At 42.9% G+C, this 22,541-nt stretch overlaps 1 protein-coding gene across 3 annotated transcripts in view; it reads left to right on the forward strand.

The window, feature by feature from the left end:
- Positions 1 to 542: 542 nt before the first annotated feature.
- ANKRD66 (ankyrin repeat domain 66) overlaps positions 543 to 22,541 on the forward strand; it is a 36,571-nt gene continuing 14,572 nt past the window's right edge. Inside the window, exons 1-5 of one of the 3 annotated variants that reach the window (XM_081519683.1) lie at positions 543 to 579; positions 3,773 to 3,950; positions 5,682 to 5,910; positions 10,333 to 10,420; positions 12,988 to 14,392. In XM_081519683.1, the coding sequence (XP_081375809.1) occupies positions 3,788 to 3,950; positions 5,682 to 5,910; positions 10,333 to 10,420; positions 12,988 to 12,993 (486 nt within the window). In that variant the 5' untranslated portion in view covers positions 543 to 579; positions 3,773 to 3,787 and the 3' untranslated portion in view covers positions 12,994 to 14,392. Of the gene's footprint in view, positions 580 to 3,772; positions 3,951 to 5,681; positions 5,911 to 10,332; positions 10,421 to 12,987; positions 14,393 to 22,541 lie in introns of those variants that run through there. The other 2 variants (XR_014062005.1, XM_081519682.1) reach the window with 2 other exon arrangements.

A 22,541-nucleotide genomic window follows, 5' to 3' on the forward strand; every position in this document is an offset into this window, starting at 1 on the left:
ATTATCCGACAATTAAACAAACAAACAACAGCAAAAAAACAATAGCAGGGACTTCCCTGGTGCTCCAATGCAGGGGGCCTGGGTTCAATCCTTGGTCAAGGAGCTAGATCACACATGCCACAACTAAGACCCAGGGCAGCCAAATAAATAATAATTAAGTTTAAATACATACTTGAAAAAAAAAAAAAGCACAATAGTAGTGTGCTGAATATCAGGGGCACACATTGTTTTCATTACCCCAAGCTGGTTACCAACAGCTTACCTCCTCCATGGTATCTTGGGAACTGGTGATTTTTTTGTTTGTGTTTTAATTTTCATGGTTTCTAATCAAATAGAGTTCCAAACAGCCTGTTAAAGGCCTCAGTTGAACTACGGAAGCAGACAGGAATGGCTGAATAGCATCAGTGCCAGTAGAGGGACAGTCTCCGCCCACCATAGAGGGGCCCCACCTAGTGAGGCTGACCTTGATTGGCGGGCTTTAATGAAGCAGGCGGAGTCAGTTTCCATGGTGTGAACACAACAACACAGGCAGCTAGGACTTCCTGCCAAGCCTGAGCACTGCAGATTGCAAACAAGACGGTGAGTATTTTTACATTGCTTCTGTCTTCAGATCTTTACTGCAATTATTTTAGATCATTCATATTTATTAGAACTTATATTTACTGGCAACTTTTTGACACTGAGACATCTGTCGTAAGAAAGATGGAAATTCAAGGGCACAATCAAATTTACAAGGATTCTAGTGCTGGAAATTTTGTTAAATTTTCACAGTTATGGTGAGCCTAGTGAATTGTTTCTGTTTTCTACAAATAAATTTTTGGCTTTTAGTAAGAAAGGCACTAATTAATAGTATCATTGATTTTTAAACAGCTTTTTTGAGGTATAATTCACATACCATAAAAATCTGCCTGCAATTCAGGAGACCCAGGTTTGATTCCTGGGTCTGGAAGATCCCCTGGAGAAGGGAATGGCTACTCACTCCAGTATTCTTGCCTGGAGAATCCCACGGACAGAGGAGCCGGGCAGTCTACAGTCCCTGCGGTCGCAAGAGTCGGACTTAGCAACTAAACCACCACCACCACCACCACCACCATAAAATTCCTCTTTCAAGTACACAGTTCAGTGGTTTTTAATATATTCCAAGTTGTGAAAGCATTACCCTCTACTACCTAAGTTTAGGACATTTCATCACCCCAGAAAGAAATTCTATGCTCCTTAGCTCACTTTCCACCCCCAAATCATACTAGTCCTAGGTCACCAATAATCTACATTCTGTCTTTATAGATTTGCCTACTCTGGACATTTCACATACATGGAATCTTACAGCATGTGGTCTTTTGTGACTGGCTTATTTCACTTAGCATGTTTTCAAGGTTCATGTAGATTGTAGCATGTATCAAGTCCTCATTTTTAAATTGTCAGATACTATTCCAATAAAATATGAGTATCCCATATTTTATTTCTGCATTCATCTGTTGGATGTATTTTCCCACTTTTTGAAGTATTCCGTATTGAATAATACTACTATAAACATTTGTGTACAAGTGTTTGTGTGGACATATGGTTTCATTTCTTTTAGATTTACTCCTAGAAGTGGAGTTCTGGTCATATGAGAACTCCATGTTTAAGTTTAATCTTTTGAAGAATTACCAACTGCCTTCCAAAGTGACTGCATCATTTTTATTCCCATCACAGGGTATGAGGGTCCCAGTTTCTCCACATCCTCACACTTGTTATTATTTGTCTTTTAAATTATTTGTTATCCTAGTGGCTGTGAAATGGTGTCTCATTGTGGTTTTGATTTGTATTTCCCTGATGACTAATGGGGCTTCCCCATTAGCTCAGCATGAAGAATTCACCTGCGATGCAGGAGTTGCATGAAACACAGGTTCAGTCCCTGGGTTGGAATATCCCCTGGAAGAGGACATGGCAACCCACTCCAGTATTCTTGCCTGAAGAATCCCACAGATAGAGGAGCCTGGTGGGCTATATTCCATAGGGTAGCAAAGATTTGGACATGACTGAAGTGACTTAGCATGCACACATACAATAACTAATGATATTGAGCATCTTTTCTTGTGCTTATTGGCTCTGTACATTTTTTTTTTAATCTTCTGGTTATATTCCACTGAAAACTTATACTTGAATTGCAACTTTCCCATGAGAAGTTGTGGAATATCCTTGGGATGAAATCAATTGCAAAACAAATGGGGCTGATTTTTCCATAAACCTGCTTAAAGGTTTGTGAGAAGGGCCAAGAGGCTCCCAGACACAATGGTGTGACTTTTGGTGACATCTGCAAGTTGGAAATCCTCTAGTACTTCTGTTTACCATTTCATTTTATCATTGAGCAAATGCTCCAGTGGTTTTCTACTAAAACAAGCAAGCCAAAAAGATAAAACAACCTGTGTCATCTTTGGTTACTCAGCATATTCATGGAGTACCCACTTCCTACAAAAGGCGTATCTTTGTCCTGCATGCTCAGAGATTCAGAACCACTTTGGGCTGACACACAAGTATCTGTACTTTTCTAAAAAATTTATTTACTTTTGGCTGTGTTGGGTCTTAGTGGCAGCACATTGTGGTACGTGGGCTTTTCCCTAGTTGTAGTTTGAAGGCTTATTTACCCTAGGAGATCTTCCTGGACCAGGGATGGAACCCCTGTCCCCTGCATTGGCAGGCAGATTCTTAACCACTGGACCACCAAGGAAGTCCTGATATAAATAATTCTTACTGCTTTAATTTCTTTCCAAAACTTAGTTGGTTTTTTTGTGTGTTTTATTTTTACACTCTGTGTACCGTGGTGAAGAAAACCTTGACTGCTAGTTCAATTTGGTGTCACAGCTTTGCTTCACATCAGCAGTTTTCTACATCATTACTTTTGAACCATCAGGTCGAACATCAGCACAGTGAACAAGACCAATGACATTTTAATATTATGATAAAAAAGAATTTTGACCGCATGGATTCCCAGAAAAGTTCCCTGAAGTCCTAACTGTCTACAGACTGTAATTTGAGAACTGTTGAGTTTGTGTCTTACTGTTGTAAATAATTTAGCCATTGTATTTGTTTGTTTACCTTCCTGGTGGCTAGAGGTAACGAATCTGCCTACAATGCAGGAAACACAGGAGATGGTGTTTGATCCCTGGGCCAGGAAGATCCCCTGGAGGAGGAAATGGTTACCCACTCCAGAATTCTTGCTGAAAAATCCCTCAGATGGAGGAGGCTGGTGGGCTCTTGTCCAAAGGGCTGCAAAGAGTCGGACACAACTGAGCAATCCGGCACACACACCATCTCTTGAATTCGTGTAGCAGCAAAAATTACCTGGTCTGCATCCAGTACAAACTGTTCACATGAATTGTCCTTGTATCCTCACAAGACCCTGGCTAATTATACTCATTCTTTAGATGAGAAAGATGAGGTACAAGTTACACAACTAACTCAGGGTCACACTGCTGTCACTTTGGAGTAGGAGTGGGAAGTAGTACTGGGAAGTGGTTTGAGGCCAATTAGCAAATGTCAGCCCTTGAGTTTAACCTATAATCCTATAGGTAGAAAGGAACCGTTGATAGGTTTTGGATGGGGCATTTGCAGGCACTAACCACATGGTAGCTAAGATCCAAATACACCCTAAGTAGGGCACACACATAAAGCCACCCTGGATGCAAATGTATGAAGTAAAAAAGAAAGTAAACAGTAGGAACCCTATGGAGTCGCTCACTAGGAATCAAGTGTTGTAGAGAATTTCCTAAGTGGCTTGCTTTTCCCACAGTTGCTTTTCTTGATCATGGAATTGACCAAACTGTCCGACATGACAAATCTCCACCAAGCTGTGGCTGCAAGGGACTACAATTCAGTGAAAAAGATTTTGAAGAAAGGTCTCTGTGACCCAAACTACAAGGACATGGACTGGAATGACCGAACCCCACTTCACTGGGCTGCGATCAAGGGTGAGTGGGCAATGCCTAGATATAGGTCCCTCCTTTCAAGACCACCATTCATGAGGTTCCCAGTAGGTAGTTGGTGGGGGTAGTAGAAAGAACATTTCTTGGAAATCCGATACATGAATGACAGCCATTTCAGTCCTGGCACCACCACTTAAACTAGTTGTAGCACCTTAGGCAAGTTATTTAACATCTCTGAGTCTTAGTCTATTCATCTGTATAATGAGAGCAGTAGTGTTGTTTTGCAGCGAAAATTCAGGAAGATAGTGAGTGTGCATTGCCTAGCACGTAGGGACTCTTAATACTAGCCCTCTGCCCTCTTAACCTCTAGCAGAAATGGAGAATTGTTCCTGCTCATAGGACAGGAACTTTGTCTTGTTCATGGCCGGGGGCAGGCTAAACTAGTCTCGGTTATAAGACTGGAGAAAGATCGTGGCAGAAACTCAACCAAGGGGTCTGTGAAGATCTTTAGCCACAGAATACCATTAAAGAATGTTAGGAAAGTATGATAGTCAACTTTGCTTTTTAAAAATTTGTTTTGACTCCTGTGTGGAGACTGGGTTGGCAGGAAGCAAGCCAGAGAAATCAGCTGGGAGAATTCTGCAGAAATTACGTACAGTGATGGGAGTTATACTAAAGCTACCTGTCAGTGAACATTTGCTGTATGCCGGTCTCTGTGCTGTGTACTTTTTGTCTGTGATTTCATCTGTATTTCTCAAGAACTCAGTGAAATAAGTGATAATTTATACAAATAAGGAAACTAAACCTCAGCCGTTTGCTTCTCACCTGGGTTGTTATGGTTAGCAAGCAGTATTTATTCTCAGGTATAAACCCACATCTATATGATTAGAAAGCATGAGCTCTTAATCTGTGCTAGTTTTCACAGAACTGGGAGTTAAAATATTTTTTATTGAGATGTAATTGACATACATTATTATATCCGTTTTAGTGTCTAACATAATGATTCCATTTTTGTATAAATTGTCAAATACCACGATAAGTCTAGTTAACATCTGTCACCATATATATTTTTTCCTTGTGATGACTTTTAAGATCTACCTTCTTAGCAACTTTCAAACATGCAATGGAGTATTATTGATGATAGTCACCATGATATTTATTACATCCTATTGACACTTATAACTGGAAGTTTGTACCTTTTGACCACCTTCACCCATCTCACACCCACCCATACCCCAGCCCTCTGTTCTCTGTACCTATGAGCTCAGTTTTTCGTTTTTAGCTTCTGCCTATAGTGCAATCATATGATATTTGTCTTCCTCTCTCTGACATTTCATTTAGGATCATGCCCCGCAAGGTCCATCCGTGTTGTTGCAAAATATTTGGTTTTGCAATCAGCATTGGTACTGTTGAAAGCAGAGGGCAACTTATGGGTGCCAGCTCAGATGGGGAGTTGGGGAGTGGATAGAGTAACTTAGGAGAAAAAGCAAATTCCTGGGTGGCATCTGCAAGAATGGACAAGAGAGGGGAGCATCCTGAAAGGAGCAGAGGGAATCCTTCGAGGGCTCAGACCCTGAGCAAGAGCAAAGGGGTTAGGGTGGGGCCTTGAGTCCCTGGTAAGAAGAGGGAGAACAGAGGAAGGGGAGATGCTAAGAAACTGGAGGGGCCTCAAGGGCAAATGTCTCCCCCTCTTCTGTGCCAACTGGGCTAGCTCTGGCCTCAGCCTGGCAGAGACACTTTCATCTTAACCTCCTGTTTCTTCTGGGTTCATCTAAGGACACATGGAGGTGCTACAGCTCCTGATAGGGCACGGAGCCCGGCCGTGCCTGGTAACTGATGTGGGCTGGACCCCCGCTCATTTCGCAGCTGAATCAGGCCATCTGAACGTGCTCAAAGCCCTCCATGCCTTGCATGCCGCCATCGACGCCCCCGACTTCTTTGGAGACACACCAAAGAGGATCGCGCAGATCTATGGGCAGAAAGCCTGTGTGGCGTTCCTGGAAAAGTAAGTTTCCTTTGGTGCGGTGCTCAGTGCTCACTTGTGTCTGACTCTTTGTGACCCCACGGGCTGTATCCCCAGTTACAAAGGGCAGAGAAACAGGAGCCAGTGACCAAGGTCTTTACCAATTCAGTGGTCTCAGGTTGATGAAAATGAAGTGACAAAATCCAACCAATCGTTGTTTGAGTTTTTATTAATATTTCATTGAAAGGACTAGTTTGGGGTAGAAATTATATTGTTTTAGAATATTTAGATTATTATTAAATATAATATTAAAATCTATTGTTTGGGATTAGCAGAGACACTACTATGTATAAACTAGATAAACAACAAGGTCCCACTGTATGGCACAGGAAACTATATTCAATATATCTTGTAATATCTTGTAATAACCTATAAGATAAAAATATCTGAAAAAATAATATATATATTCATATATGTATATGTAAAACAGAATCACCTTATTTGTATACCAGGTATTAACACAACTTTGCAAATCAACTATACTTCCATCTTTAAAAAAGTTATCATTACATTACAGAAAATAAAAATTAGAGAGGCATGTCAGGCAGTTAATTAATTAAAAATATTATATTATTTTTCTGGAAAAATCTATTGCTTTAAAATTATGCAACATTATAAGTATTATAACTTTACATGATTATTACAATAATTTTAATAATATATACTTATTATAATTGTTATTTTAGACTATACATAAACTATCTCAGATAAGAGAGGTGGGACACAAATTTGAAAATGCGAGATAGTACAAGATTCTTGGACCCCCTTCAGATTCTTGAAAAGTCTTCAAACCAGCTGTGTCACCTTAGGCAAACTGTCTCCTTCCTGGCCCTCAGTTTCCTCATATTTAAAATGAAGCGGGTGAATTAGGCTGCTGTCATCCATAAGGGTCCTTCTACCTTTTAAAATGCCTACTTATCTGTGACTCTCCTACTTGCACACTCACCAAAGTCAAGAACTTTTCTAGCACCCATTAATTTTTTTCTCTCAGCCAAGCATTCAGATAGAATTAAGTATCAATTATGTACATGATTGGGCTTGCCTGGTGGGTCAAAGGGTAAAGAGTCTACTTGCAATGTGGGAGACCCAGGTTCAATTCCCTGGAGATGAGAATGGCAACCCACTCCAGTATTCTTGCCTGGAGAATCCCCATGGACAGAGGAGCATGGCAGGCTACAGCCCATGGGGTTGAGAAGAGTCGGACATGGCTAAGCGACTTCACTTTCACTTTCATGGACATGAAGGTTATAGCTCTGAGAGAGATGTTGATAAAACTGAAAAATGTATAATCTGGCTGCTTGTCTGGTGGCTCAGTAGTCAAGAATTCACCTGCAATGCAGGAGATGTGGGTTCAATCCCTGGGTTGGGAAGATCTCCTGGAGAAGGAAATGGCAACCCACTCCAGTGTTCTTGCCTGGGAAATCCCATGGACTGAAGAGCCTGGCGGGCTACAGTCCGTGGGGTCACAAAGAGTCAGACACAACTTAGTGACTAAACAACAGCAACAACATAATCTGGTTAGGTTAATAAGTAGTTCACAGTTGAGACAGTAAAGTAGCAGAATGAGGACAACATTGCTTGAAAACCAAAATGAAATCAAGAGTAAATCTAACTGTAGATTCTTTGGGGAACAAGGGTGATAGTGAAATGCGCTTCTCAAAAATGAAGTTATCTTCAGGAAGTTAAACCAGTAAAATCTTTGCTTATGATGAAAAGTGGTGTCCCACCTTAAAAATATTCAAAATCATAATTAAAGTGATTTGAGAAATAGAGACAGAACCTTGAGTCCTAACTTTGAGACTCTCTCTTCTCCCTGATCCTGCCATTATCCCCTACATTCTATAATCTCCATCTGTTGTAGACCTCAACATCAGCAGCATTGTTTCCTGGACTCTTTAAGACTGTAACATACCACCATGTGACCATGACTCCCTGTCTTCATTTTCCCAGTTTTTGAATCCTCATGCAGGTATCTGAGTCCCAGACCTCGTCTTATTCAAATTCTTTCCCTTCCATCCTATCACCTCCCTGAAGGTTTCACTATCTTCCTTCTTTCTGCCAGCTGCACACTGTGAGCTAAAAGAAAAATGCAAAACATGAGAGCTGTGAGTTCAGTTTTATTTGAGGTCTTACTGAGGACTTTAGCTCAGGAGATAGCCTTTCAGTAGCTCTGAGAAACTGATCTCAAGAGGTGGGGGCAAGGCTAGTCTATATATGATTTTTTTGGTTAAAGGAATATGTGCAGTCAAGGATACATCTTGGTAAAAGATTACTGCTCATCACAAAGAACAGATGTCATGATTATAGTGCTTTTCTATGTACGGGAAGATACAAGAATCTTTGTATTCATTAAAATTCTTCCTGAGACACATCTAACTAAAGAACCTGCTTATCCAAAGCACAGAGCATCCTGTTATCATCTTTAATTTCCTGTACCTCATCACCTCAGTCTCTTCTGTCTGAAGCACAGAGGACACTGTGGGTCAGTGACTGCAGCAGGCTAATCTTTGTAGAATTGGATGGTGGGCAAAACACCTTTTTCTTTTGCTTGCTGTGCCATGATACACTGCTTCTTTCATTCTCTTTCCACTATTTTTAACTTCCCACCCCCTGGTCCTTCTATAGTATATAACCCAGAATTCCTAGCCTTGGATTGGGCTCTGTCTTCTCCATGCCCGTTCTTGGTCTGCTAGGGAAAAGACCACAAATAAGTTGACCGGTACCACCAGAAGTTCTAAGACTTCTGTCTCCAGCTGAGCCCTTAGTCACTCTGGGCATCGCTTCCTGTCCTTCTCCAGTGTTGACAATTTCAAGTTCCCATCACATCTCAGCCTGTCCTTCAGAATGTATGGTTTCTAGTTCATAGAGAATGTTGAAGTCATGGGTATACATTTTCATACCTCTCAAACCAATGTATTATATACATCTGTTCCTTCTTGCTTTCCCATCCATCCTTCTGTGGTGTTATCCCTCCATATAGATCCTTTATCCAAACCTTTATGTCTTCTACAAGATCATCATTTCCTTGTTCTCTGTTGCATCTTTTGTATTTTTATGTTTTCTCTATTCCTTCTCTTCCCTTCTCTTTGTCTTCTGAACATGCTCAGATAGCTTTTATTAAACAAACACATGAGGAGTTAGAGGTCCTTCTAGTGTCTGCTATGCCTTTCTTCTTCCCTACATTTCTAAGCTACTTGAAAGGTCATCTATGCAATTGTCTCTACTTCTTCACCCACTCTTCAGACTCCTTCCCCCATCGTACTGAATCAGCTCTCATCCACGGAGACCTTGCTGCTCAATTAATGGCCTGTTCTCAGTGCACATCTTACCTTCACTTAATCTGGTATTTGGTTGCTCTTTGCTGTTGTTTTATCTGCTCCTGCTCTCTTCTGGTTCTCCTACTAGAGGACCATTTCTTCTCATGATTTTTGTAAGCTCCTATTCTTGCATGCCTTTTAGATGCTGGAATTCCTCAGGGACCTCTCCTTGGTTCTCTACTGAATTTCTCTGAATAATCTCAGCCCCCCTGTAGTAACCGGTGGGTGAATGTCTAGGATACCTGATCGCAGCATAACTGAAGTGGAGGAGGAGAGATTCTTCCATATAATGGGGAATGAATGCTACTACCAGGAAAAGTGGGCAGGCAGTGCTGAGCAGACAAATACAACAAAGGTCAACCACATCACGTGTAAGTCATTTCTACTTACCATCTCCTATGAGGAACTTTGCTTGTGACAGCTGGGGCTTAGAGGGAAGGAATTCTGGTGAAGGAGAAATTCATCTGGATCCTAAAAGCTAGCTAAGACTTGGTTAATGGAGGAGGGAGAAAGATTCCTGATTTGGAGTGAGGTACCTAGTTGGAAATGCGAGTAGGTTGTGTGTGGATGTGAGGAAGTGGAGAGACAGAGAAGGGATGAGTGGCTCTGGCAGAATAGAGCCTTCACAGTGGAGAGGATGGAGAATAAGGCTGGATGGGTGAGCAAGCAGGTGGATGTGAATTTATCAGAGCACTGGCAAGATGAACCAGAGGCTCTAGCCAAGTTACTCCTATAGGGGAAGAGGTGGCAATGATGCTGTGCAGGCTGGACTGAATGTACTTACCCTATAGGCAAGGAGATCACATAATGAAGTTTTTAATGCTTCATTTTGCAAGTAAGTGAGATCATGGACTAGGATAATGAAGGGAAAAAATATAAAAGAATATCAAAAGAAGCTTAGACAGGATTTGACGGTTTTCAGAATATTCTAGGTATCCTAGCGGAACAATTCAACTTTTGATTCAGCTTTTCTCTCTTTTTTCTTTTTAAAAGTGTTAGTCTTCCCATATAGTTACTTTAAGTTGATATGTTGTATTTTTGTTTTTATTCAATTCAATAAATTTTCTTTATTTTTCTGGCCACACAGCAGGCGGGATCTTGGTTCCCCTACCAAGGATGGAATCCATGTCCCCCTCAGCAGAAGGGCGAGTCTCAACCACTGGACCACCAGGGAAGTCCTTGATTCAGCTTCTCTTAAGTTGTAAATCTCTCATTCAACAAATATTTCTTTCAGGAGAAGTTAACACAATATTGTAAATCAACTCTACTTCAGTAAAATTTAAGAAAACAATTATTTTTGAGCCCTTCTGTATGCATGGCAGTGGATCCCTGGTGGTTTAGACAGTTGGAAATCTGCCTGCAATGTAGCAGATGCAGGTTCTATCCCTGGGTCGGAAAGATCTCCTAGAGAAGGGAATGGCAACCCACTCCAGGATTCTTGCCTGGAAAATCTCATGGACAGAGGAGCTACAGGTGGGCTACGATCCATAGGGTTGCAAAGAGTTGGACACAACTGAGGGACTAACACATTCACTTTCACATGCATGGCATTGAACTAAATACTAAAAAGGATGTAACGATAGATCTGATACAGTGCTGGGCAATAAGAAGCTCTATATCTCAGAAAGGAGATAACTTGTTTATATAAATAACACTAACGCAAGTTAGAAAATGACAAAGGTCAAAAGAGCAGGCTGGAGGAGGGACGCTGTGTGGTCTGAATATGGAGAGGTCACTTCCATCTTGTTGGGGGCACACGGGCTGGGGAACAAGCTGGTTTGTTATCCACTGAATGAATGGTGCGTTTCATCATGCTTTGCATTTAAAATACTGTTTGCTCTGGCTATACGATCATCTATCCTCTCAAATTGCATTTGTCCTCATACTGATTCAAATACTATCTCTGTGAACTGGCTTTCACCAGTGTCCGTAAAGAAGTCACATACTCACCTTTGGCTTCATATACAAAGCAGTATTTTTTGTATGCTTCCCATTGTCTGTGCATGTCTGATGATCAGTTCATCTACTTTTCTGTCTACCTATTTTATGATTTATTTATATATATATATATATAATTTGTATATATATCATCTAACTATGCTTTACATAAATCTATCCATACATATAATATATACATGACTGTGAGTAATTTTTATTTTCTTCTCTACATGTTTCTGTACTTTAAAATTTTCTACAATGAACAGACACAGCTTTTATAATCAGTGAAATATGCCATTAAAAAATAAATGATAGGATTTCTCTGGTGGTCCAGTGGTTAAGACTTCGCCTTCCATTGCAGGCGATTGAAGCTAAGATCCCACATGCCTCACAGCCACAAAACCAAAACCTAAAACAGAAGCAATAACTTGCATGTGTGCTAAGTAGCTTTAATCGTGGGTCACTCTTTGTGACCCCCATGGACAGTAGCAAATTCAATAAAGACTTTAAAAATGGTCCTGGTCCACATTAAAAAAAAAAAAATCTTTAAATAAAATAGATAAATGAAGGGACACAGTCTTCCGATCTCAGAGGGAGAGCAGTGAGCAGTCCTGAAGCGAAATCTTAGTTCCCTGCCCAGGAATTAAACCTGGGTAACCTGGATGAAAACCAAGAGCCTTAGCCACTACCCACCAGGGACTAGAGGCTAGAAGCAAAGTGGCCCTGGGCTCTTGCCCCTGTTTGAAAACAAGAAAGTTTCAAGGAGGCAAAAGCTGTACAAAAGCTGTACAAAAACTTAAGAGAAAAAGCTGTACGAAGTTTATTATTAGAGACACAGCACAATGTATGGGAGAGCACACAGGAAAACAGTTTATCTAACTCAGAAGCAGGGCAGAGATATGCACTCAGAGAGAAAGGGTATGGGCATCCTATCTAATGAGGAGGAGCGCAGTAAGTCAGACACTACGCGGAGATACACACCCAGAGAGGAGAGAGGCGTTCTGAGCAAGGTGGAGCACAGTATGGAGGTGATGTAAATCACTTACATAGGATAGTCCTTCCGGGTCTTTGTTTGCTGCTGCTGCTGCTGCTAAGTTGCTTCAGTCTCTGTGCGACCCCATAGACGGCAGCCCACTAGGCTCCTCCGTCCCTGGGATTCTCCAGACAAGAACACTGGAGTGGGTTGCCATTTCCTTCTCCAATGCACGAAAGTGAAAAGGAAGGCGTTCAGTCGTGTCTGACTCTTAGCGACCCATGGACTGACTGCAGCCTACCAGGCTCCTCCGTCCATGGGATTTTCCAGGCAAGAGGAGGGTCTTTGTTTACCTTTGGCCAGTTATCTAGTTTCTTTTTTCACCTCTGATGGTCCCTGAACCCTCCCCAAGAAGCACGAGCAACTTTTTTCTAAGATAGATCCCATCGTACAGACCTGTGGGTGCATGTCCAGACTTCTTATGGGGCGGTGTCCCCTCCCTTTTCGACCCTCAAGAAGCCTTCCTGCGTATGTGGAAATGATGTGAGCATTTAAAAAATGAGCAGGGCCTTCAAGCTAAGTGCTTGTCTTTCATTCTATGAACATTTGACCCAGGCACCCCATTCTTCTCCACCTCAACGTACTGATAGTTTCTTTAGTGTCTGAAACCTCTCTAAGTGTACACTTGGAAACACTCGATCTCTTTTCTCCTTGAGTGGATGGCCTAAGTGCCCAGGCCGCATGCAGAGGGCAAAGGAGAGGCCCCACCACAGGCTGGGCACGCTGTCCGATGCCGGGGTTGGAGGTTGAGAGCTGGCTTCCCTCTCCTAGGGCTGAACCCCAGTGCCGGGAATATCGCCAGTTCGCCAGGCTGATGGGGCTGCAACTCGATCAGCGAGATGAAGACTGGGACGCCAAGAAGAGGGAGCTGGAGCTGTCTCTTCCTTCCTTGAATAAAAACACTAATAAGAAAAAGAGCAAGAAAACTGGAGGCCTCAGAAGGCTCAGCAATACCAAGGAGAGGGGAGCGTGAGAGGCTGGCCTCCCAGGGACTGGAGCTGTTACCTGGAGGGAGACTTTCCATGGTGCCAGACTAGATGTTGTAAGGTATGTGTTGTCCTGGCATGATTTTACTCCTAGATCCTTAATTACCCACATGGCTTCGACTGGTAGCTCCTGATCTGTCATTCAGTCCAGAAGTCTGGTCTGGGTACTCTATACATGGGCTATTACCTCCAACCCAATACCTATTGTCTCCAAGAACTACCAAGAGAGGACAAATATCAGCTGCTTGGATTTTGTCATCAGTGATTTGCACTGTCAGCATCTCCTGAGACTATATGCAATTATGGAGTTTCAGGGGCAAAGAAAACTTCTGCTAAGGACTTAGTTGTTTCAATGGGAAAAAAAAAAAAGCAACAACAAAATCTCAGAAGTCTCCAACATTCAGTTCAGTTCAGTCACTCAGTCGTGTCCGACTCTTTGCAACCCCATGAATCACAGCACACCAGGCCTCCCTGTCCATCACCAACTCCCGGAGTCCACCCAAATCCATGTCCATTGAGTCGGTGATGACATCCAACCATCTTATCCTCTATCGTCCCCTTCTTCTCCTGCCCTCAATCTTTCCCAGCATCAGGGTCTTTTCAAATGAGTCAGCTCTTCGCATCAAGTGGCCAAGTATTGGAGTTTCAGCTTCAACATCAGTCCTACAAATGAACACCCAGGACTGATCTCCTTTAGGATGGACTGGTTGGATCTCCTTGCAGTCCAAGGGACTCTCAAGAGTCTTCTCCAACACCACAGTTCAAAAGCATCAATTCTTCAGCGCTCAGCTTTCTTCATAGTCCAACTCTCACATCCATACATGACCACTGGAAAAACCATAGCCTTGACTAGTCGGACCTTTGTTGAGAAAGTAATGTCTCTGCTTTTTAATATGCTGTCTAGGTTTGTCATAACTTTCCTTCCAAGGAGTAGCGTCTTTTAATTTCATGGAACTTGTAAATATAACTTTACTTGATCAACTGTATATTTTAGGATATCTAAATTTGATCAGGTATTTCTGATGAAAATGCTGCATTCAAATTGAGATATGCTATAAATGTGAAGTGCAGATGGTAATTTTAAGACTTAGAATAAAAAAATGTAAAATAGCTCATCAGTAATATTGATTGCAGGTTGAAATATAATATTTTGAATATTAGGATTAAATAAAACATATTACTAACATGAATTTTGTCTTTCTCCTTTCAGTTTTTGAAAAATGTGGCTAGTAGAGTGTTTAAAATTGCATAGGTGGTTTGCTTTTTTTTCCTTATGAGCCAATACTACAGCAGAAACAGACAATATTTAAAATCTCCACTAAGTAGCTGATCTGGTGCCCTTGAATTGGCTACCCCACATTCTAAGTTTACTAATTTTTCTGCCTAAACCAATATCTTGAGGGACCTGACATCATGTTAACTACATGTTCCTTAATGCTTATATAAATACAGGTTGAATTTTCTGAAATAAATAAACGCTTGAGCATCTTACAGGAAAGCAGTGTAGCTGTGGAGGACACCCTATCTAGTGTTCATCCCTCTAGAGCATCAATTTTCTTTCTCTCAAACCTGCAGTTTACAGAGGTGGTTCCTGCTTGCCATCCTTGTATTGGTCCTCAACAAGCAGCAGCTCCAGCTGTACCAATGCGTCTTCTCCTGGGAGTGTGAATGGGAATACCCTGGGCTTGCTGGTTTTGAGAGGGTAACAGGCAGGAAGGCCAGGGGTCTCTAAATGGAGGAAATAGGCTGCAATTGTCAGAGTTTTTATCTCTCTTTTAAGCGGCAGGAGGAAACAAACTACTAGTGTTATATTTTTTCCCCTTCTCTATACAAATTTAAAAAGAGGTTTCTTTTAAAATTCTCTGTTGCCATGACGACATCTGGTTCCACCTGAACTTAACTTTTCCCAAATCTTGAACTAACCAATACACTTTTCTTATGGAAATGTTTGTCTTAACCTATGTTAATGAACTAGGTCTTTGCCCTAGACTCTGTCTTCATGTCGGTTCAGCCTAAGACTGAACCTACTTGACAAACCAGTATGGTTTACTCATGCAAATGTTCTCTTAAGCTATGTTAATGAGAGTGTACTTGCTTGGAAACCTGCCTTTCTTCAAGATTCATGTCAGTCATTTTATGGCCTGGGAAAACTCACCTTATGCCAATGTTATCTCAAAATGCATGTTGTGGGTGAGGGACCTGGTGCCTGTCTCTGAGTTTTGAGACATTTCCTTTCCCTAATTAGCAGACTGTTAGTAGCTATATAACATCCAGCTAAAGACTAGCAGGGGGACACTCTTTCTGCCCCCTTCTGATGTCTATGTCAGAAGCTTTCTCTATCTTTTTTATATTTTAATAAAACTTCATTACACAAAAGCTCTGAGCTTTCAAGCCTCGTCACTGGCCCTGGAGTGAATTCTTCTCCTCTTGGAGGCCAAGAATCCTGGTGTCTTTCATGGCTCAGCAAAAACCTTTCAGTTCTAGAGGATGATGCTAAACTCAGGGGACATGGGGGGGTCTCCAACTTCTGTCCTGACCCCCCTCCACACACACACACACACACACACACACACACACACAGCCCTTGACCTCTGTGCAGCGTTTCCATCCTCTCTCCAAGTTCACACATTTCCCCCACCACCAATTGCATCCCAAGCAGCGGCTTGTGAGCCAAGGGAGAAGGGAGAAGGAGGGAAGGGAGGGAGGGGGAGGGGCGAGGGGTGAGGGGTGGGAGTGGGTGGAAAAGGGCCCAGGCTGCAACACTGAGACCCTAAAGTTGACAAAAAAGAAAGTTCTATAGTTTTCCCCCTCATCACTTATATTGAGCCCCATCTTTTCATGGGGCCCCTCACTGATGGACCCCCCCACTGGTAAGCCCCCTCCCTCACTGGGCACTCATTGCCCTCCCTGAGCCCCGTGCTGATTCAGAAACCTCAGTCCTCTCAGGAGCCCCCTTGCCATAATTTTCCCCCTACCCTTGGCCCTGGTCACACCCTCAGAAAGACCCCACTCAGGGCCTGTGACACCAAGCTGGGCCCAGAGGGGCGGAAGCTGTGGGTTCTGCCCTTCCTATCCCAGCCAGGACCTTCCTGGGGTCCTTACTTCCTAAGCATCCTCAGGAGCAGGGTGGTCTTTGTGCCCTCCCCCTCCCCTCATCATTGCCTTTGGCACCTGAGTGACTCCCTAATGGCTCTTCCTCTAGGGCAATTTGTCCTTCTGGGCGCTGGCCACCAAGTGCTGCACTGACCAAATGGCATGGAAATCTTGCCCGGAGGTCAGACCTGGAGGGTGGCAGATCCAGTCTGGCTCTGGTCTGGGTGCTCATTTTCAGAGGAACATTAATGATAGGAGTTCATGGACTAGAAGCTGGTAGGTAAGGGCTAGGGCCATCTACCAGGCCTGCTCCCTCAGCCCAGGTGGGATCCGTGGAGGAGAATTAATACAGGCAGGAATAGTGAAAGGGAAGGCATTCTAAGACTCGGGCCTCCCAGGTGGCACAGTGGTAAAGTATCTGCCTGCAAAGCAGGAGACACAAGACCTGTGGGTTTCAATCCCTGGGTCAGGAAGATCCCTTTGAGAAGGAAATGACAACCCACTCCAGTGTTCTTGCCTGGTAAATTCCATGGACAGAGGAGTCTGGCAGGCTACTGTCCATGGGGTTGCAAAGAGTTGGACACACCTGAGCATGAGCATTTTAGGAGCTAGGACTCCTACAGTAAAATTTGCCCCCTGAAGTGTCTAAACAGATGGGTAAGCGCTCTCCAGGGGTTTATAAGATTCCTACGTAAGACTAGGCCGGACTCAGAAATTTCTGTGGCCCTCTCTTCAGTTTTCACACTCCACCTGGATAATATAATAAGAAAAAGGGGACTTCCCTGTCGTCCAGTGGCTGAGACTCCATGCTCCCAATGCAGGGGGTCCAGGTTCGATTTCTGTCAAGGAGCTAGATCCCACATGCCCAACTAAACATCCTACATACCACAACAAAGATCAAAGATCCTGAGCGCTGCAGTTAAAACCTGGTACAGCCAAAATAAATAGTTTTGTTTTTTTTTTTTTAAAGGAATGCATCCTAAATACTTTACTATCAGTGATGTATTCACTTCTTTAACAAAAAGAGAAGAAAGAAAGAAAAAGAATTTTTAATAAAGAGTCTTCCCCTGGGAATGTGAAATCTTCATAAGAACGTGGACCAATAACATATAACCTCAGAAGTGTGAAGTGGCTAATTCTATGATGTGGCCGAGGAAGGGTAGAGGGGTGTTCTGGAAAAAGAAAGAAAAGATGGACAGAGACAGACAGCATGACAGTGAGTGAGCACGCTCACAACTTTTCTAGTTTCCAGTTCTAGCTCCTTACTCAGGAAATCTGTGAAACATCACTTTCATAATGAGAGTTCCTCTTTTGCTTACAGTACATTGAATTGATTGTTTTCTCCCTTACAACCAATCTTTCTTCATAAGCACAGTATTTTAAGATCATGGGCATATGAGTCAAGTAGGCTTAGGTTTGTAACTTCTCCTAGGAAATAGGCAAAATAATCCTTATGTCACGCGAGTGTATGCTCCTCGGTTCTTCTCAAGTCACAACAAAGATTTGGAGTGACGGACATTAGAGCCCTTGGCGGCTCACGGCTCTCGGGTCTTGGACAGACCATGTTATAGCTCTTAGACAAATCAGTGTTACATCTCTATTTTATTTAGATAATAGCAGGAAAATCCATCCTTGAAGCATGAGGGCCTGCCGAACGTCGACCAAAAGATGCGAAGAGAAGAACGCCCCAGCGCGTGGGAGAGAGAAAAAGGGAGAGAGAGCGCTTTGGCTCCGCTTTTAATATGTTTTTTTCCTCCCCCTGAGCCTGCCCTATGTAAATTGGGCTTAGCCAGGAGCGCTGTTCTACCTGAAGTTCTCAATCCAGTCCTCGGACCTTCCTTTGACCTTTCTTTGTTCCATTTTCGCGGGCTTTTCCCTTTCTTATCTTTAGCCACCACCATTTTGGGCTCCTGTTTCCTATTCTAACTACCTAACACTTACATCCTGGGGTTGCTGTGCAGATGATGTGTAAGATGCTGGCACTGGCGCTCTGTACCTGGTCCATGTAATGGCTAATTGTATTACTTATAGGGATGAGCTCAGTTTTTCCCTGAGAATCCCAAAGAGATCCAGGAAGAATGATTTCTATGGCTTGAGTGAGGCTCTCCATTGTTCAGTGCATAAATACCCACTGCCTAGTTTCATGGCACAGATAATATCCCTTCTTCCGTTGGTTGGACCAACTTGGACCAAACTGTGATGTGTGTTCTTAGGGTCCTTCACTGGGTCCATAACCCATGGCCTCCCAGTGTCCTCACTGAGTCCTCCCTTCATTGTTATCCTCATCGAGGCATCAGGAGAAGGAATATATTTCTGGTCCCACTTGAGTTTGTATAGTTTATAAGAACAACAGAAAGAGGACACCAAAATAGCTTCCTTGTATGAACAAGTTATTGCCATGTAGATTCTGTACTAAGCACTTTACATGTATTATATCTACTCTGCATGACACACCTGCAAGGCAGGTATCATCATCCCCAGTTGACATCACAAACTAAAATTCTGAGAGGCTGAGTGACTTTCCCAAGGCTGATCTCGGTGGCCTCGCTTGTAACGGCTTGGAGTGGGACTCGGGTTCCCAGTCAGAGATCGGGTTGGGTCAGAGCGGTTGAAAGCACCAGATCTTAGCCTCTAGATCAGTGGTCAGTGACAAGGGCCCTGGCCCTTAGGCTTTGCAGAAAATAATTCCCACACAGATGGAAAGTAGTAAAGCAAGTAAAATATTTTTTAAGAGAGAATACAATATGTGTGGATAGACACGTGGGCGGACTCAGAGAGAGAGAGAGAGAGACAGAGAGACAGAATCGCTGAGTCGCACCCTTGTGGCAGTTTGAATTACTTTTATGTGGCATTTCTTCCAGATTTCCTTTGGTCAAACATTTTAATTTGCCTGGGTTCTCAGTCTATATTTGGTATATCTCAGGGTCCTCCCATGTGTACACACACATCTCTTAGCCAAGATAGATTCTACCGAAAAGGTGTCTGGGTAGAATATCTCTTGACATAACTCCCCTCTTTGCCCTCCAAGGAGCCTTTCTGTACATGTGTGGTGGTGGAGATCTCCTGATTTCAAGAAAAGAAAGATATGGTATGAACAGGGCCCAGCCTCCTCTCTTAATTGTCCTGTTATTCTTGTCTTGGAGTTTCAGTCCACAGGGAATGAAATCCCAGTTGCTTTACCCTGGGGGTGCCCATCTGCCTCCTGCCTCAAGGCCATCTGGCTGATGCTCATAAAATCTTGAAAGCCTGCATGGACTGGAAGGAACTCCAACCCTGCAAGCTGAAACCTCGGGCAGGTTGCTTAACATCTATAGTTTTCTTCATTGTAACTTGGGGAGGATAGAATGTCTATACCATAGCGTTGTGGGGAGAATTAAATGAGATAACTCACGTCAAGCACTTGGTACAATGCTTTCCACATTTAAGGGTCTTTAAATTACCTGGACATCTTTTCTTGGCCATGGAAAATTTTTATATCTTATTTTTAAAAGCCATTATTTATGAACAGATTCTAAGAACTGTACCATGGAACAGAGCACTCAGGGTGTGTCTTCCTGAAAATGACAGGAAAAATGCACTCAACTGTTTGGTATTTATGATACCAAAGGAGTTTGTGAAATTTATTTTTTACAGCATGAATGATTTGGCATTACTTAAGAAAGAGTCCCAAACAGCTTGAGTTCAGCCAAAAACATTATTAAAGTTTTTTCTTACCAGCATTCTGACTTTCATCTTTGACCTTATGAATTCAGGCCAACAATTTTTTTATCTTTCTGTCCTGTATACTCTGTTGGCAGGCAGTGTTCACTTAAAAGCCCTGAAAAGAGAAACTTTGTGGGTGAAGACAAAAACACCCTACCAAAAAATGTTAACCAAATCCCATGTATCACACAGGCTTTCCTGGTGGCTCAGATGGTAAGAATCCGCCTGCAAAGCAGGAGACCTGGTTTTGATCCCTGGGTCAGGAAGATCCCCTGGATGGGGAAGGAGGGAATGGCAACCCACTCCAGTATTTATGCCTGGAGAATCCCATGGACAGAAAAGCCTGGCGGGCTATGGTCCATAGGGTTGCAAGGTGTTGGACATGACTGAGCGACTAAGCACACAGCACACGTTTCACAGTGAATTATCCCATAATACTTAAAGTGATCATTCAGTTCATCGTCTTTTATTACTGCAATACACTATATTGGCTTGGGAAATAATAAAATTTTGACTCTTGAATCCCTTCCCCTACAAACATTTTTGCAACTAAGTCAGGAGATGGAGAATTCAGCAGGTAAAGTTACTGAACTGTGGATTAAAGAAATCTTTCGAGAAAGAGACTCTTAAAGTCACCTGATCAAGAATATTACTATTTCCATAGGGCTACCATTTTCAGAGAAAAGATAGATTTTTAAAAATAGAGTTAATGCAGAAATCAAAATCACGAAGAAGAATGAATGTGTTATCTGATCCTGATCCAAAGTGTGTAATCTCATCTCACATCTGAAGTCTTATCCTTGGAGACCACCACTGCCTGTCAAGCTGGGCTGCTCACTGCCTGGTGTTTTGCCGAAAGTTTTAGCTTTGGTTTCAGGTTCAAAGGATTTGTTAACAAAAGAAACCACTAGTTAAATACAAATAAACACTTTTGATATTTAATAGAGAATTTTCTAATTTACTTTCAATATACAATCATAATCCACATACATCTCCTAATTGGGCTGACAGCATCCAGGGTCAAGTCAAACAGCACCGGGAAGTCCCCTGTAACAGCAGTCTGGAGTCCCCATTGGGAATAGGTCCCAGGCAGCATAACCACTCCACGGGTGAGACTTCAAATTTGGGTGTTCTCACTAATAATCCCATGCTGCAAACTAATATCATCATCAGTTTGGGAGCGTCAGCTAAAAAAAGATGTACAACTTGAGAGCTGTGAGTTAAGTTTTATTTGGGGCAAAATGAGGACTACAGCCCGGGAGGCAGCATCTCAGATAGCTCTGAGAGACTGCTCCAAAGCGGCTGTGGGGGAAAGTCAATATATAAGGTTTTGGTGAAGGGGGAGTTCTATGCCATGAAGCACTCATATTACAAAAGGTTTTTGTTAGTCATGAGGATCTGATGTCACCATGAAGGATTTAGTGCTTCTCTAGATATGAGGAGATGCAAGCATTGAGATCATAAAATCTATTCCTAAAAACATCCAACTATCTAAAGACTTGTCCCACCAGATTCCCTGGAGCACAGAGTGCCTCACTCCACCCTGAACTCCCTGAGGGATTGTTGAAGGTCAACAGCTATCGCAGCAGGGGGTTCAGTCTCCATAGAGGCAGCTGGCAAATGCCTTTGTTGTTCAGTCATTGGCAGTGCTCTTGGTAAGTGCCAATTTGTAGTTGGGTAGCTCTGGTTTTATGCTAATATATATATATATTTTTACAATGTTGTTTGTTTTGTCTTGCAAATCTTGGAACATTGCTAAGTCTGGGGCTTGGTTGGTCAGATCCCCTCCAGGGGCTCAACAATTCCAAGATCTGCCCCCTATTTTATCTATGGTGCCCTGGGCTTGCACTCACAACAGGCACAAAGTCAGGGCAGTGTCCAGGGAGGTTGGAAGCAAGGTCAGAGGCCTGCTCTGCTTTCTTGTCTCTGAAGCCCAAACAAGACTATTTCCATTTAATTTCCCTAATACCTGGTAATATTTACCAAGCATGCTGGGCATGTTACTGTGTCGCAGTCAATAATTCTGTGAGGCAGATGTTATAAGAGAGGACATAGGGGTTGAGGGAAGTTAGGTAACTTTCCCAGGCCATACAACTGGCAGAGGACAGAACTGGAACTTGGACTTATCCAGCTCCACAGCCTGGCCACATGTCCACGGTACTACTGGACCTCTGCACACTGGGCCCTGGTTCCTGCTGCCTCTGGTAGATTCCCTACACATCTACAGATTGACTATATTGTATACCTCTTATAAATGGAATTGTGCCGCATTTGTCCTTCTGTGACCGGTTTATTTCACAGAACATAATGTCACCCCACTACTCAAGCAGGTTGGCCAGGGAATTTGGCTCAGATGGGAAAGAATCTGCCTGCAATGCAAGAGACCCAGTTTCGCTCCCTGGATCAGGAAGATCCCCTGGAGGAGGACATAGCAACCCATTCCAGTATTTATGCCTGGAGAAACCCATGGACAGAGGAGCCTGGCAGAGTACAGTTCTGCTGCTGCTGCTGCTGCTAAGTCGCTTCAGTTGTGTCCGGCTCTGT

Source organism: Giraffa tippelskirchi, chromosome 8 (assembly GCF_054371585.1).
Source record: "Giraffa tippelskirchi isolate mGirTip1 chromosome 8, T2T-mGirTip1v1.2.pri, whole genome shotgun sequence".
Taxonomy (NCBI): Eukaryota; Metazoa; Chordata; class Mammalia; order Artiodactyla; family Giraffidae; genus Giraffa; species Giraffa tippelskirchi.